This window comes from Sorex fumeus, unplaced genomic scaffold (genome assembly GCF_029834395.1).
Source record: "Sorex fumeus unplaced genomic scaffold, SorFum_2.1 ptg000006l, whole genome shotgun sequence".
In the NCBI taxonomy this organism is placed as follows: Eukaryota; Metazoa; Chordata; class Mammalia; order Eulipotyphla; family Soricidae; genus Sorex; species Sorex fumeus.
This window is the reverse complement of record NW_026606063.1, coordinates 21,939,566-21,956,968: the sequence shown is the minus strand read 5'-3', so window position 1 is coordinate 21,956,968 and position 17,403 is coordinate 21,939,566. Positions and strand designations below refer to the sequence as shown.

Here is a 17,403-nt window from a genome sequence, read left to right as displayed (position 1 = left end):
GGAGGAGTCATTACAGTTCAGTTTGCTGAGACTGACCCTATAATAGTGTAGCAAAGACCATAGGTAGATAAGAGGTCAATCATGAAGGCGCTGAAAAGAACAAAGCACTATTTTAATCAGCAGCTTCTACTCACAAGAACTACATGGAGTGAAGTTTCTCCCAATAACCTCTGACTCCAACATGAAAATTGTTAACAACCAGGTAGAGAAGATAGATCAAAAGACTGACATGCGGGGTCAGAGAAATAGTAGAGCAGGCAAGGCTCCTGCATTGCACATGGCCTGCCAGGGTTTAATCCCTGGCACCCCACATGGTCTGTTGAGCCTTATCAAGAGTGATTCCTCAGTACAGAGCGAGGAGTAAGCCCTGAGTACCATCAGATGTGGTCCAAAAGCCAAACACACAAAACAGACCAGAGTGCATGCTTCAATTCAGCAGTCCCGGGGATGATTCCTGGCACCAGAGGGTCAACAAGCACTACATCTAAAATAGTTCCCCCAAGCACAGCTGTGTGCAGCCCAAAATTCACAGAAAAGGAATAATGCAACAAGCAAATAGAAAAAAGGCAATCATTTACACATGGAAATTACCTCATAGCAAGCATCCACATCTAAGCAGGTGTACACATTCTGTTGCATCGCTAACATGTCTTGCAGCAGCATTCTCCAATGTGACTCACTGACAGGAGGCTGCCTGGAGAAAGAAGAGAAAGAAAACAGTTGGTGAGGTCTCTCCTCGGGATTGGCAAAAAGTTTAAAGCAAACACAGAGACACGCACACACGCATACAAGCACACAACAAAAAGATACGCATATCCGACACACGTGGTTCCAAAGAAGCAACAGGAATATGTCTTCTCTGAATGTTCAGGAGAAGCCTGTTAGAAAACAGAATGTTGGGCAACTCCGTATCACAGTCAGAGAGACCACCAGGGCTGTCAGCCATGGGCTGCCGAGATATACAACCCAAAGGGCAGTAAACACTGGCAAAGCTCAGACAGCAGTGAGCTTCAAAGATGTAACAGATGTGATACAGCAGAAAAACACTTTGGAGATGAGATCCTTCCTCGTGAAGTCTGTCTTCATCACTCTGCCAGTGGCCAGCAGGGGATGGGGCTACTATCAACTCTGTGTGCATACTGGACAGCATCTAGATTTCATGCAGGCCATCACCGCAGAGCTGGGAATCTAGCTCTTGACAAACCAAGTGTGGGCCTGGCAGTGGGGTTCTTGCAATACTCCATAGGACAGCCCTGTAGGATTAAGAAATCTTCTCCCCAGGTGACAGAAGACAGAGCCTCTTAGGGTAGTTTCAAGGGATTAATCATCCCATCTGGTATGGGAAGTTCTATGTCCTACAAGAGCAAACAACTTTTGTATCAATTTGTGAGGCACAGTTCACAGTGGCACGTCATGGTCACACCAGGGGCCACACCAAGGAGGCTCAAAACATGAACCTGGGATCACCTTTTCAAGCTCACTTACAGTTCCTCCAGGTCAGAGGAATTGACTCACAAGAAACCAAAGTTAGACAAGCCATGAGGCCTATGCAATCGGGTTGGTCAAGTACCACTCTACATCAGTAGGCACAGTTAATAGAGGTAGAGAATTTACGATTCAGATACCCCTGCAAGCAGGAAAAGTTTGTTTTCAACAGTTTCACACAACAGCTGTGAGCAAATCATGGGGAAATCCTGAATATCAATTTCCTTACCAAAATCCACATGAGAGTTAGAAGTAATGATAAGGAATAAAGGAGATTAATTTTGATAATTTTCATAAAACAAAGGCAATAAAGCAAGAAGTATAAAAACAATCTCAATTACCTGTATGAGTTTGAATGTTTTTTAATCTCTCTAAGCTTCATACTTTTGTATATTCTGAGAATTAACTGAAACTGCAGTGTAGAAAAATAGTACTTACCTCCACACTATCCTCACTCCCCATCATCCTGGTTTCAAGCAGTAACAGGATAAGAAACGTGGCTCAGTGATAGAGCCTTTACCTTGCATGTGTGAGATCCCGGGTTCCATCCCAGCAACACACACACACACACACACACACACACACACACACACAATGGACAAACTAAAAATCAGTAAGTACAGTTGTTGAGCTCCCATATGATGCAGTAATTCCACTTCTTACTTTTTAAAAGTATGAAAATAAATAGTATATTTTCCTACACTCTAGTTTCAGTTAATTTTCACAATATACAAAACTCTAAAGCTCAATATGCAAATCATTATTCACTGCAGCACTCAGTAAAATAGCTAAGATTTGGAATCAACCTAGATGCCCACCAGATAAGTGGATCATAAAGATGTGGTATATATTCACAATGGAATACTACACAGCTGTAAGGAATGATGAAATCATGCAATTCACAGCAACACGGATGGAACTGGAAGACATCAAGCTAAATGAAGTAAGCCAGAAGTAGAAGGATAAACATGGGATGGCAGCAGTTATATGTGCTATTTAGAATAATTGGATAAGGTAATGCAAAGGGAGGGGATGCCCAAATCGACCTTAAACCCAAAATATAGAGAGGAGGTTACTGTCGCGGGGCCACCCCAGAGGGGAAAGGGTGCTGTCCCTCCACCTGCTCCCCCTAGGCAGCTTGGTGGCCGCCATCCACCAGAGGCCATTGGACAGTCAGGTTTGGGCCCTCAGTGACGAGACAAGTAGGGCCTCACGGGATGGGTGTGGAGCCAGCCCTTTCCCTCCCACCCCAACAAGACCCCAAGTCGTCGACCACGAACGGCCTCTCTGGCTCCTGATCAAGCTGCTTAACGGCCATGATCCCAGAGACTCAGAAACACATCTCGAAACCCAGCAGCTTTTGCAGAAATGTGTCCGGAAATGCAAAAGATTTTTAATGTATTTCCACTTGTTTATCTACACTCCAACTTGCTTAAGATTCAAACTTTAAAAAATGAACTTAGAAGGTTAACTATTAAGAGGGCAAGTTGGCAGGAAGCTGGGAACATTGGTGGAAAGAAGTTAACACTGGTGGTGGAAACGGTGTTGCAATACTGTATACCTAAAACTCAACTATAATAACTTTGTAAGTCAGAATGCTTTAATGAAGGTAAAGGTAAAGGCCCTCCCGTTGATCGTCGATTTGCTCGAGCGGGTCCAGTAACGTCTCCATTGGAGACTTTGTTGTTACTGTGTCTGGCATATCGAATACTCTCGGTAGCTTGCCGGGCTCTCCGAGAGGGGCGGAGGAATCGAACTCGGGTCGGCCATGTTGGCCGCTTGTAAGGCGAACACCCTACCGCTGTGCTATCGCTCCAGCCCGAGTTCGATTCCTCCGCCCCTCTCGGAGAGCCCAGCAAGCTACCGAGAGTATTCGATATGCCAGACACAGTAACAACAAAGTCTCCAATGGAGATGTTACTGGGCCCGCTCGAGCAAATCGAGCTTTAATGAAATTAAAAATAAATTTTTTAATGAGGTGGAACAGTACAATATAATTAGAGAAATAAATGAATTATAGGAGAGTAGTATGAACTGCCCAATAATAAGTTGAAAATACAAGATTAAAAAATGGATAAACTTGGGCCTGAGAGACAGTACAAAGGATAGGGCGTTTTTCTTGCGCACAGTCAACCCAGGTTCGATCCCCAGCATTCCATATGGTTCCCTGAGCACTGCCAGGAGTGATTCCTGAGTGGAGAGCCAGGAGTAACCCGTGAGCATCGTCTGGTGTGACCCAAAAAGAAAAAAGAAAATTTTTAAATGGAAAACTAGAGACACACAACTTAAGAAGACTGAGCTGTGAATATAAAATCTGAACAGACCTACCCTACTAAAATGTGATTAAACCAGTAATCAATATATCAAATTCTATTGATTTCAAACATTTTCCTTACTATGTTTCTTTAAACCTCAGATGAGAGACAATTTTTTACACGTATTGTGAAAGTTGTGACACATATAGATGAATAAGAGCTAAACGGTTGAAAAGAAATTAAAAATAAAAAGCAGTAAGTCTGGGGGCTGGAGAGACAGCACAGCAGGTAGGGCATTTGCCTTGATGTGGCGGACCTGGGTTCAATTCCCAACAATCCCATATGGTCCACTGAGCACTGCCAGGAGTAACTCCTGAGTGCAGAGCCAAGAGGAGTAAACCCTGTGCATCACCGGGTGTGACACAAAAACCAAAAAAGAAAAAAAAAGTAGTAAGTATGAAAAATAAAAGTTCAAACAGTGAGAGAGAGGAAAGCAACATGGAAAAAACAATCCCGTTCACAATTGTGCCCCAGAAAATCAAGTACTTAGGAATCAGCTTAACTAAGGAAGTAAAGGACCTGTACAAAGAAAACTACAAAATGCTACTTCAGGAAATAAAAGAGGACATGAGGAAATGGAAAGATATCCCCTGCTCATGGGTCGGGAGACTTAACATTGTCAAAATGGCAATACTACCGAAAGCATTGTATAAATTCAATGCAATCCCTATAAGGATACCCATGACATTCTTCAAAGAAATGGAGCAAACACTCCTGAAATTTATATGGAACAATAAGCCCCCACGAAGAGCTAAAGCAATTCTTGGGAAAAAGAAAATGGGAGGAATCAACCTCCCGAACTTCAAACTGTACTACAAAGCAGTAATAATCAAAACAGCATGGTACTGGAACAAAGGCAGAACTGCAGACCAATGGAACAGGGTTGAATACACTGACATCTCCCCTCAATCATATGCTCATCTAATCTTTGATAAAGGTGCAAGTAATGTGAAGTGGAGTAAGGAAAGCCTCTTTAACAAATTGTGCTGGCATCACTGGACGGCTACATGCAAAAAAATGGGCTCAGAACTCTGCCTAACACCGTGTACAAAAGTAAGATCAAAATGGATTAAAGACCTCAACATCAGACCAGAAACCATAAGGTACATTGAAGATAAAGTTGGCAAAACCCTCCATGCCATTGAAGCTAATGGTATCTTCAAAGATGCCACGCCACTGGCTGAGCAAGTGAAAACAGAGATAGACAAATGGGACTATCTTAAACTAAGAAGCTTCTGCACCTCCAAAGAAACAGTGACCAAAATACAAAGACAGTCTACAGAATGGGAAAGGATATTTGCCGAATACACATCTGACAAGGGGTTGATATCCAGGATATACAAAATACTGGTTAAACTCCACAAGAAGAAAACATCCAACCCCATCCAAAAATGGGGCAATGAAATGAACAGAAACTTTCTCAAAGAAGAAATCCAAATGGCAAAAAAGCACATGAGAAAATGCTCTACATCATTAATCATCAGGGAGATGCAGATCAAAACCACAATGAGATACCATCTCACACCTCAGAGACTGGCCCACATTCAAAAGAACAAAAGCAACCGATGCTGGCGCGGATGTGGCGAGAAAGGGACACTCCTTCACTGTTGGTGGGAATGTCGACTGGTTCAGCCCTTCTGGAAAACAGTAATGGACGATTCTCAAAAAATTAGAAATTGAGCTCCCACTTGACCCAGCAATACCACTCCTGGGAATATATCCCAGAGAGGCAAAAATGTATAGTCGAAGTGACATCTGCACTTGTTTGTTCATTGCAGCACTCTTTACAATAGCCAGAAACTGGAAGAAACCTGAATGCCCAAGAACAGATGACTGGTTAAAGAAACTTTGGTACATCTGCATAATGGAGTACTATGTAGCTGTTAGAAAAGATGAAGTCATGAAATTTACATACAAGTGGTACAACATGGAAAGTATCATGCTAAGCGAAATGAGTCAGAAAGAGAGGGATAGACATAGAAAGATTGCATTCATCTGGGGGATATAAAGTAACAAAATATGAGATTAATACCCAAGAATAGCTGAGATCAGCACCAGGAGGATTACTCCATAGCTTAGTGGCCAGTCGGGCATTCTAGAGGAAAGGGCAGCTCAGACAGAGAAGGGAACACCAAATAAAGGGTGTTTGGAGGACCCTCCCAGGAGGGGAGATGCATGTCGAAAGTGGACTATGGACTGAACATGTTTGCCACTCAATGCCTCTTTTGCAGACCACAACACCCAAAAGGAGGGAGAGAACACAGGGGATTGCCCTGCCACAGAGGCAGGGGGTGATGGGGGAGTGGGGGTTGGGGGTATATTATCCATGGTGGTGGAAAATGGGCACTGGTGGAGGGATGGGTATCTGATCATTGTATAATCAAACCCAAGCACAAAAAATTGTAAATCTACAACTGTACCTCATGGTGTTTCACTAATAAAAAAAAACTACAAAAAAAAAGTTCAAGTTACACAATTTGATTTCCTATAGATATTTACTATTACCACATCATGAAAGAAAATACTGTAAATCATTATACCTCTCTCAAAAGTTCCAATTCATTGACTACAAACTAGTTTTGAATCATTTATGTTTACCATCGAGTCTTAAAAGTCCTCCATAACCATGAATTGCATTGTTTGAAAAAGGTAGATTTTGTTTTGTTTGTGTTTGTCAAATATGGAACTGATGTTTCTTTTACATGCGCCCTTTCCTTTCATATGCTTTACAAACAAGGAAAATAAGACTATGTTTGTATAATGGTATGCGATGAGAAAAATATCTAGTGGGGTCATTCCTATGAAAATTCTAGCCTCCAGTGATTTTCTAGCTGCAATTTTTTGTCTTCCTTTGAAAGCCACACCTAGCTGTTATCAGGGTGTTCCTGCCAGTTCTCGGGAGACCATACGTGGCATCTGGAATCAAACCAGGCTGGCCACTTGTAATGCAAGCACCTTACCTCTTGTACTATCTCACAAACCTTTCACCAACAATCCAACAATATTTTGTTTTATTTGGGGGTGGGGGGAATACCTGGTGATACAAGGGTTACTCCTGGCTCTGCACTCAGGAATTACTACTAGCAGTACTTGGGGGACCATAAAGGGTGCTGGGGTTGAATCCAGGTCCGTTGCATACAAGGCAAATACCCTCTACACTGTACTATCACTCCAGCACCTCACCTATATTTTTTATAAACCTATATTTTATTTACCTATGGCAATTTAAATGTATACAGAGTGAAGGATTACTTCTATTCCATGTGCAATAACAGATAAAGGAACACTTTTTATTCCTAATGAAATACAATTAAAATAATCTACATATGTGAAGTTAGTGTCTGAATGAACCACTCATTAGACCCTGGTACATGAGCCTTTGGCGGTTCCTCTCAGAGTTAACTTTGCAGACAGAGAAGCGAAATGTTCGATGACATGAGTGCCCATCTTGCACCAGCTTCATTAAATCAGATCTAGACTTTCTCTAGCTGAATTCAAGTTTTCACAGTCCAGCTGTTCTTCTGGAAGCCAGGAGCACTGGGACAGATGGCATTAATGTTTTCTCACACATGGGTAGCCATAAGTATAGATTCTAATCACTTAATCACTTCACTTAACTTCCCGTTAGTCGTCGATTTGCTCGAGCGGGCGCCAGTAACGTCTCCATTTGTCCCTGTCGCGTGCTAGTGTAGCCCAATGGCATCTCTTCGCTCCGGGAACATGGAGGGCCTCAAACCGATCGTTCATGATCTTGACAAAGAAGTCTGACCATCTGGTAGGTGGGCGGCCACGCGGTCTCTTGACATCCCGTGGAATCCAATCAGTAACAGCTCTAGTCCAACGGTCGTCTTTAAATCTCATTACGTGACCAGCCCATCTGATTTTCGACACCTTGGCAAAAGAGACAGCGTCCCTGATCCTTGATCGTCGACGGATGTCAGAACTCCGGATTCGTTCTCTCATTTGAGTGAAACGTGATATTCCAAGCATAGCTCTTTCTATTCTTCTTTGGGAGACCTGAATGGCGTTCTCATCTTGTTTGCGTAGGGCCCAGGTCTCTGAGGCATATGTTAATGCAGGAAGAACAGTGGAATCAAAGAGATGTGCCCGGAGCCGGAGGTTCTTCGTCCTCTTAGCTATTTCTTCGACGTTCTTGAAGGCGTTCCAAGCCGCTCTCTTCCTCCTGCGCAGCTCGGGTGCCAGGTCATTTGTCATGTTGACCTCTCGACCTAGGTACACATAGCTGTTGCATTCGGAGATGGTCGTTCCATTGAGAGCGAATGGGGCGTCAGGAACAAGGCTGTTTCTCATAAACATTGTCTTCGTAAGATTCAGCTGTAGTCCTACCTTTCCACACTCACGGTTAAAGTCGGCCAGCATTTGTGCCGCTTGGCTGATGTTTGGTGTTATTAAAACAATGTCATCAGCAAAGCGGAGGTGGTGTAGTTGCCGACCATCTATCTTCACTCCCATTCCTTCCCATTCCAGTCGTCGCATGATGTTCTCGAGGGTGGCACTGAAGAGTTTTGGTGAAATGGTATCACCCTGCCGCACCCCTCTCTTGACATCAACGATCACTTCTTTGTAGAATGGTGAGATCCTGGTAGTGAATCCGCAATACAGCTCACGGAGGATCCTGATGTATTGGGCTTGAATGCCCTGATTGGCTAGGGCTTCAATGACCGCTTCCGTCTCAACAGAATCAAAGGCCTTCTTTAAATCAATGAACGTTAAGCAGAGCGGCATCTTGAACTCCCGAGAAACCTCAATGAGTTTGGTTATCGTGTGGATATGGTCGATGGTGCTGAATCCTTTGCGGAACCCTGCTTGCTCACATGGTTGTCCTTCATCTAGTGTTCTGCCAATCCTATTCAGGATGACTCGAGTGAACAACTTGTAGATGACAGACAATAGGCAGATCGGGCGATAGTTGCCAATGTCATGGATGTCTCCCTTCTTGAACAGTAGTACGGTCCTGCTGGTTTTCCATTGAGATGGAACCTTGCATTCAGACAGGTAGCGAGTGAAGAGCCGAGCCAGTGTATTGATGAGTACTGACGGCAGGTTCTTCAGGTGTTCAGGTCTGACCTTGTCTGGGCCGGGTGCTGTTTGCTTCTTTACTGACGAAATGGCGTGTCGGATTTCGGAAGGGAGAACGTTGGGAACGACATACCCATCCTGTGGAATTTGGTATGTCGGCAAGTGGACATGGCTATCGAAGAGATTTGAGTAGAAGTCATGGATAATCTTCTCCATTGCCGTTCTGGAGGATGTGATGGATCCATCAGGACGTCGGAGGGCAGTCATCTTGGTCTTATAGTTGGCGAAGGACAGGCGGGCGTTACGAATACTTTTCCCGGCTTCTGCCGCATCTACCAGTACTTCTGCTCTTCTCTCTTTGAGGTCTTCCTTGATCGCATCTCTGCACTGCTTTGCGAGCTCGGACGTTAGCTTGCGGTTGCCTGAGGCATGCGCCAAACCACGCTGGCGAATTAGCTCAAGAGTTTTCGAAGATAGGCGACTTTTTGTGGCTATCTCTCTCTTGGCGTTCCTCGCACATTCAGTAGTGGACACTACTTCCACTACCCAGCCGTCGCCACACTCCAGGACGCTTTCCGGACCCGCGCGGCAGCTCCGGCCGAGACCCACGCACAACTGAAGACCCACAGAACAAGGGATCGAATTGTGCACAGGAGACCCACCCTACCCAGATAAATACCCCACTGGCAGACTTCCACTCTCGACACTACTTCCACTACCCAGCCGTCGCCACACTCCAGGACGCTTTCCGGACCCGCGCGGCAGCTCCGGCCGAGACCCACGCACAACTGAAGACCCACAGAACAAGGGATCGAATTGTGCACAGGAGACCCACCCTACCCAGATAAATACCCCACTGGCAGACTTCCACTCTCGACACTACTTCCACTACCCAGCCGTCGCCACACTCCAGGACGCTTTCCGGACCCGCGCGGCAGCTCCGGCCGAGACCCACGCACAACTGAAGACCCACAGAACAAGGTAAGCGGAACTCTCTGAGACCTTGGACTCCAGGCTTGCCGGACCCAGGGACAGAGCTTCTCTGCTTGCTCCCACCACCACAGGTGACAAAGGGATTCTAATCAGGAGCCCCACCCTACCCTGCCCTGTCTGCTTCCATCAACCACCCAGGGATCGAATTGTGCACAGGAGACCCACCCTACCCAGATAAATACCCCACTGGCAGACTTCCACTCTCGACACTACTTCCACTACCCAGCCGTCGCCACACTCCAGGACGCTTTCCGGACCCGCGCGGCCGCAAGCGGCCGCGCGACACATCATAAGACACTAAATACCTGTCTTCTGGAATTGTCGTACCATATTTGATAGGGTTCAAATATGGTAACACCTACAAGGGGGATTAGAGGTCACCCCAAAAGCCTCTATACCTCTCGGAAAGACTGGCAAGCTACCGAGAGTATTCCGCCCGCACGGAAGAGCCTGGCAAGCTATCCGCTGTGTATTCGATATGCCAAAACCAGTAACTACAACTGGTCTCATTCACCTGACCCTGAAGGCTTCACCGACATGGCAGCACTGAGAAGGATGAGAAAGGAGAGGCCGACAAAATCTCAAGGCCGACCTAGGCTGCCACAACGAAGGAAGACAAAAATGATCGTCTGTACTTTCAATGCACGTACGCTAGCATCAGATGCATCCATCGAGGACCTGATGGTACAAGCGCGAATGATCAAGTACGACATCATTGGTCTGACCGAGACAAGAAGGCACGAATCTCACCATGCTGTTTTCGACACTGGAGAAGAATTGTTCCTCGGAACATGCGATAAAAGAGGTGTTGGAGGCGTTGGTGTCCTTGTCAACACAAACTTGGCCAAGAGCATTGATTCATTCGAATGCCTAACAACCCGAATCGGACGTTTACATTTGAATAGATGTGGCTCACTGCCTGCAGTTTCTATCTTCGTTGTCTACGCACCAACATCTCATTATGATGAAAGAGAAATCGAGAAGTTCTACATGGAGCTAGAGAAGTTCTATAAAGAAGACCACACCTTCTACAAGATCATTGTGGGTGATTTTAATGCCAAGATAGGACCGAGAAGATCAGCTGAAGAACTTCACATCGGAACCCATGGCCTAGAATGGAACGAACAGGGTGAGAGACTGTCTGAGTTCATCATGTCGACCAAGACCATTCATGGTAACTCACAGTTCCAGAAGGCAGAATCTAAACGATGGACATGGGAGTCTCCCGGTGGACGATTCCACAACGAAATAGACCACATCATATTCAATCGACGGTTTTGCCTGACTGATGTCGCTGTTGTCCCAAAATTTCGAACGGGATCGGACCACCGTCTCCTTCGTGCAAAATTCTACTTCACAGAGCGGGGAGAAAGGGCTGCAAAGTTCAAAAAGAGAACTCCCAGAACGACCACCAACTGGGAACTCTTTGGTACTATTGCGGCAACATGGGAAGATGCCATTGTTGACAACATTGACGAGGAATACGATCGACTGGTTCAGCACCTCCATAGATTCTAACTAAAATAAATTATTCACTATTGCCTTTTTCCAAATACGTTCAGTAAGTAAGAACCAAGGGTAGAAAATAAAGCTGCCATACAAGGGGCCTGCAAGTTAACGAAGAGACCCCTGAATACAAACATGACATATTAGCTATAGCTGAATGGTAGTGAATCTCACCGAGATAAAGTATTGCATTTCAGGTGGTAAAACTTTATTCCTATCAGATTCTTTGAGAACTGTTACCACATAGCACATGCAGAAGACTACTCCACGAGTATTGATGGCCAGGCCATGGGAACATACATGAATAACTGAAAGTCATTTTTACTGTAAGCAGATACCATACGTAGATGTTCTCCTCAGGATTCGGGTTCTAGAGTAGTTAGCATGATTAAAAATACTAATTTTTGAAGTTGGAAGGAAATCTTAAGATTTACAAGTCAATGGGGGCTGGAGTGATAGCACAGCGGGTAGGCCGTTTGCCTTGCCTGCGACCGACCCAGGTTCAATTCCCAGCATCCCATATCGTCCCCTGAGCACTATGAGGAGTAATTTCTGAGTGCAGAGCCAGGAGTGACCCCTGTGCATTCCTGGGTGTTACCCAAAAGAAAAAAAAAAAAGATTTACAAGTCAAAACATTACAGATCATCCACTTAATCATTACTGAGCTAGCTATGTCAGGTCCCACAGTAAGGCTATGTTGACTGCAACACTTGGCTGGAGAAGCTTATGGGGCAGAAGGAACATAAGTTTCATTTATCAGTAACTAAAGGGTACTGTTGAAAGAGATGGAGACAGAAGAAAGGCAGACACAAAGTGGTAGGGGATTTCTTAACAAGAAGAGCTCATTTCTGCTTGGAGGGACCAAACATTTCCTAGACGAGCCAGAGATCAGCTAGATCCTGAAGGAAAGAAAGGAATTTGCAACAGCATCTGGCTACCACTGAATTTGATTTGATGCTGATCAAAATGAAACTCTAAATTCTAAAAACTAAGTTAGGGAAAATGTGTTTAAAAGATTCCTAAAAGTTCTCTCCATTTCAATTCATTTTAAATGGAACTAACAATTCTGGTGCTGGTGCTTCGAGGACCTTTTTTCCTCGGCCTTCTTTACATTTCTGTGCTGTATCCTGAGGGAAGAGGAGAATCTGGAGGGACTCTGGAGGGACAGAGATCACACTCAAATCCATACCTACAGCTCACCAGTCTCGAAATCTGTACTTCACTCTCGAGCTATAGGTTAACACAATAGCTTATAGGTTAACAGCCAACATCACTTTAGGAACCTCAGCAACTGTCCCCAGTCCCCCAGTCTCCCTCTTTGCTGTTCTGCTTTATTGATTCTCCTTCTCCTCTTCCTCTTCCTTTTCTTCTTTGCTTTTTTTTTTTTTTTGGTTCTGTTTGTGCCATGCCAGTGGTACCCAGAACAACTTACTCAGGAATCATTCCGGGAGGTCCTCAGGGGACCAGCTGCAGTGCCAGAATCAAACTTGTGGCAGTCTCATGAGGCTACCTCAGGTTTGAGCCATGCGGTATAATACCATCTCTCAAGTTCTAGCTTACCATACTTCTGCGAGAAAAAAAAAATCTAATATGATTTTTTTTAAAGTTCATTTACAAGGCCAGAGAAATAATACAGCAGGAAATCCATTATTCTTACACATTGTGTGCCTGGGTTCAATTCCTAGTTCCTCATATCATTCTTGGGCCTCACCAGAAGCCTGAATGTCACCTACACCGCCCCACCATGAAAATCATTTACTGGTATTGATTAATCTTGTTTAACACTCACTTCCGACCAGTGTGCCTGGTAAGTCGAACCATCAGCTTGCGTGCCTCTTCTGAGCTAGACTGAGTGTTCTTAACAAACGAAATCGGTTTCTCAACTCCATGTTTCTCCAGAAGCTCTGACACACTGCAAGTGAAAGAAGAAATTTTTTTCAAGTCTTGCTATCAACAGAAAAGTCTAGGGATTTTAAATACACATATACACGTGTAGCACCTGAGTGCTTAAAGTGTGTAAGTGTACAAATAAGCATATAGAATAACCATCTTCTTATTTACATTATTTTTCATCAACAAAGTCTTATTCCCCCTACTGACTTTTATTACAATATACCTGGAATAACATTTTGTAAGACATAGCAAATCTTTCTCAGCATCTCTGCAACTTTCAATGAGAAGGAAGGTCCATTCTAAAAAAACCACATCCATTGAACAAGTTGAATCTACCTTTCAATACCTAAATTTAACTTGTAACATTCTTATTGACTCTTTCATTATAGGCATGTCTGCTAGAAAACTACTGCACAAATGGTTTTAGAATCGGTGAACCACAGAAATATCATAAAGTTTCAAAATCAGAAGAATTAGTTCAGTAAAGATGCAAGATGCATCATGTTCTCTTAGCTGCAATGAATCCTCTTCAAACACTGCATTCACTAGGCAACAGCTTTTATATACACCTAATCTGTCTCACCAAATCTTACTCAGATTTATCAATAAACTATGACTGGGCTTACTGAAAGGCAGGGCAGCCTATAGAACCTCTCCATGAAGACAGGTTTCATGGGTTATGCTACCTGACGCTATGAGTGCTCAAACATTTAATCAACTACTAGGGTATCTGAGGTGAAACAGAAATGAGAAATTCTTATTTTAAAAGATCAGTAAATAAATTGAACAACGAAAGACCTGAGTATCATCCAGAAACCCACAGTATGTTACTATTTCCTTAAGGTCTGGCAGGCAAAAATGGATCTGACAAGAACCCATGATTACACTAAGAATCATATAAACTGTAAAATAAACTGTTCTTATTTGACTCTATCTCTTTGTAATATCTCTTCTCAATTTCAGTCAAAAAGAAGGGAGGTAACCATGCACAGTCTGACAGATGAATGAATGTTGATATAACATACTGGGTTCTGGCTAAACTTTGCTCAGCTACTGAAGAAGTTTGAGAAGGAGAGAAACAAGTCAATCAATAACAGTGAAAGTTTAATTTAATTAAACGTTTCTTTCAAGAATATAAAAACCGGGACACAGAGAGAGCACAGTGGGTAGGGCTCTTGCCTTGCATGAGAGCAACCCCACTTCAATCCATGGAACCCCATATGGTGCCCTGAGCCCACTAGGAGTAATCTCTGAGCACAAAGCCAGAAATAAATCCTGAGCACTGTAGAGTATAATCTCAAAAAATAAATAAGTAAACAAATAAAAACCTACAATTTTCAGAACCCAAAATAATGAGAATCAATCTACACAATAAGAAGATTCTTGAGGAAATTAAAGAGTTCATCCTTCTGATATCAGTACCTACATGTTCATTGCAGCACTGTTCGCAATAGCCAAAATCTGGAAACAACCCAAGTGCCCTAGAACAAATGACCGGTTAAAGAAACTTTGGTACACAATGGAATACTATGCAGCTGTCAGGAGAGATGAAGTCATGAAATTTGCTTATAAATGGATAGACATGGAGAGTATCATGCTGAGTGAAATGAGTCAGAAAGAGAGGGACAAACATAGAAGGACTGCACTCATTTGTGGAGTATAAAACAACATAACATGAGGCTGACACCTAAGGATAGTAGATACACGGAACAGGTAGATTGCTCCATAACTGGAAGCCTGCCTCATGAACAAAGGGGAGAAGGCAGCTGAAATACAGAAGGGATCACTAAGAAAATGATGGCTGGAGGAACCGGTCAGGATGGGAGATGTGTGCAGAAAGTAGATAAAGGACCAAACATGATAACCTCACAGTGTCTGTATTGCAAACCATAATGCCCAAAAGTAGAGAGAGATTATGGGAAATATTGTGGAGGCAGGGGGAGGGTAGGAATGGGGGGGGGGGGGTATACCGGGACGATTGGTAGGGAAAGTGCACTGGTGGAGTGATGGGTGTTAGATCATTGTGTGATCGTAACCCAAACATGAAAGCTTGTAACTATCTCAAAGTGATTCAATAAAATTTTTAAAAAAACCTACTTTAGCAGCATCCCCCCCCCCAAAAAAAGAGTTCATCCTTCATTTAACTCACATAGTACAATATAAAAAAGTTTCATTAAACAGAATCCAGCTTGAAGTACTTTCATACTAAACTACATAAAAATGAATAAAACTACAATTTATTCATTCAAATTAATTTACTCCAAAGAATTATATTTTATTTCTTATATTATCACAAATGTGCTATGACTTTCTATCATTATATTAGAACAGTTTATTTTTCCTGATTACTAAATATGTAATACAAATATTTCAAAATTAAATGCAAGCATTGTGTATATACATACAAAAATTAAATAGAAACAAGGCAGGCCAGAGTGACAGTACAGAGGGTAGGGTGCTTGCCTTGCACACAGCCAACCCAGGTTGGATCCTTGGTACCCCATGTGGTCACTCAAGAAGTGCCTGGAGTAATCTCTGAGCATAGAGCCAGGAGTAATCCCTAACCATTGCAGAGTGTCACCCCAAAACCAAAAATAAATAAAACTAGCAAATAATATTAAACTTTCTAAATAACAAACAAGAATATTTCAGTTTCCCAAGAACCAGTACAATGTTTCATTTTGACAATAAAGTACACTACTACATTTTGATATATTTTAGCTATTCAACTAAAGATATTGTACCACCACTGAGAAATGCAGTTTTATACATTCCAGGTACTTAATCAAAGGTACCGGACAACCACCAAAAAAACCTGTGTTTAGTAAACATTATTTGCTGATAGATGAAATAACTAGTACAGGAACAAACATTTCTTTTTCTCCTACAATATGTGAGGGGCTTTAAGATGCTGATGCCAACGCAGCAAATGTGTTAATCAAACCACATTCACAGGTGAGCCACCGGTAGAATACGCTGGCATCAAAATGTTAAATGCTTAACCTAATGTTAATTCCCAAACACAGGAGCTAGATAAGTCGATAAATAAGAACAATAGCACACAGCAAATGCCAAGTGGCAACCTTGGCATTTGAACACAGGTCTACTAGTCACCAAAGTCGTTATTCTTATTATTCTACCATCCTGTTCAAATAAATGGCCTGTTAAGAAAAGTCATTACCATAAGAACCAAACAAATATGAGTTCAAACTGGAAATAACTACCAGACTTATTTAAGGTGGTCAGTCTCTGACAAACTGCCTCATCAGCACAGAGTCAACAAACCTTTATCTTTCTCACCTGAGAATCTGCTCCAGCTGGTCTACCATGTCATGTAGCACTGTGGTTACCTCGGTCTTGTTACTAAAGGCATAAGAAGGGAGGAAAATTCAGTTTTAGTCAAAAAATTTTTACAGAAAACACAAAATTCAACTGAAAAAAAAATAAACAACATTTGCCCTGTACTTAGTGAGTAACCATACTTTACATTCTTGGTAAATTTTCAGTCTTAGAACCTGAACTCATCCAGCATCGTTCATGATTCAAGATATTATGATAAAAATCTAGAATAGAATAATATTCTCTACTACAGACTAGCTTGGTGTGTGCTTTCTAAAAAGTACTTTTCAAAAACACTTCTAATTCACTTCTGTTAACTTATAAAAAAACAATCATAAATTAATCGTAGCCTTAAAAAAAAAGTGGAGCAAACAGGAAAATACTAGTTTTGTTCTTCTAACCAACAAAATCAGATTAGGATGCAAGGCCTCACATGCAGGCTGAACCCTGTCCACACTACCTGTGGCCCCACAGCATTTTATATACCCAAAGGACTTGTTTACGTTAACAATACCGCTGCTTCCACTTCAATATTACGGGACCACAGGGAAATATAACTATCATATAGAGATAAAAAGCAAATCATTTCTGAAGGATGTAAGTACACGGGGACTAAGAAATCATTACATGAAAAAAAAAAAAAAACGTAAGTGGGCCAGAACAGCAGTACAGCCGGCAAGACACCTGCCTTGCATGCAGTTGACCCGGGTTCAATCCCTGGCACCACATACAGTCACCAGAGAAGTATGAAGAGTGAAGAACTAAGAGTAAGTCCTGAGCACTGTCAGGTGTGGCCACAAAAAAGAAAGAAAGAAAGAAAGAAAGAAAGAAA

At 42.8% G+C, this 17,403-nt stretch overlaps 1 protein-coding gene across 1 annotated transcript in view; it reads right to left on the bottom strand.

Moving 5' to 3' along the window:
* The window catches only part of NBAS (NBAS subunit of NRZ tethering complex), a 389,024-nt gene that overhangs the window by 199,790 nt on the left and 171,831 nt on the right, over positions 1-17,403 (bottom strand). The window contains exons 27-29 of the mRNA XM_056124489.1: positions 16,533-16,595; positions 13,129-13,251; positions 592-694 (exon numbers count right to left, since the gene is read on the bottom strand). Coding sequence (XP_055980464.1) covers positions 592-694; positions 13,129-13,251; positions 16,533-16,595 — 289 coding nt within the window. The remainder of the gene's footprint in view (positions 1-591; positions 695-13,128; positions 13,252-16,532; positions 16,596-17,403) is intronic.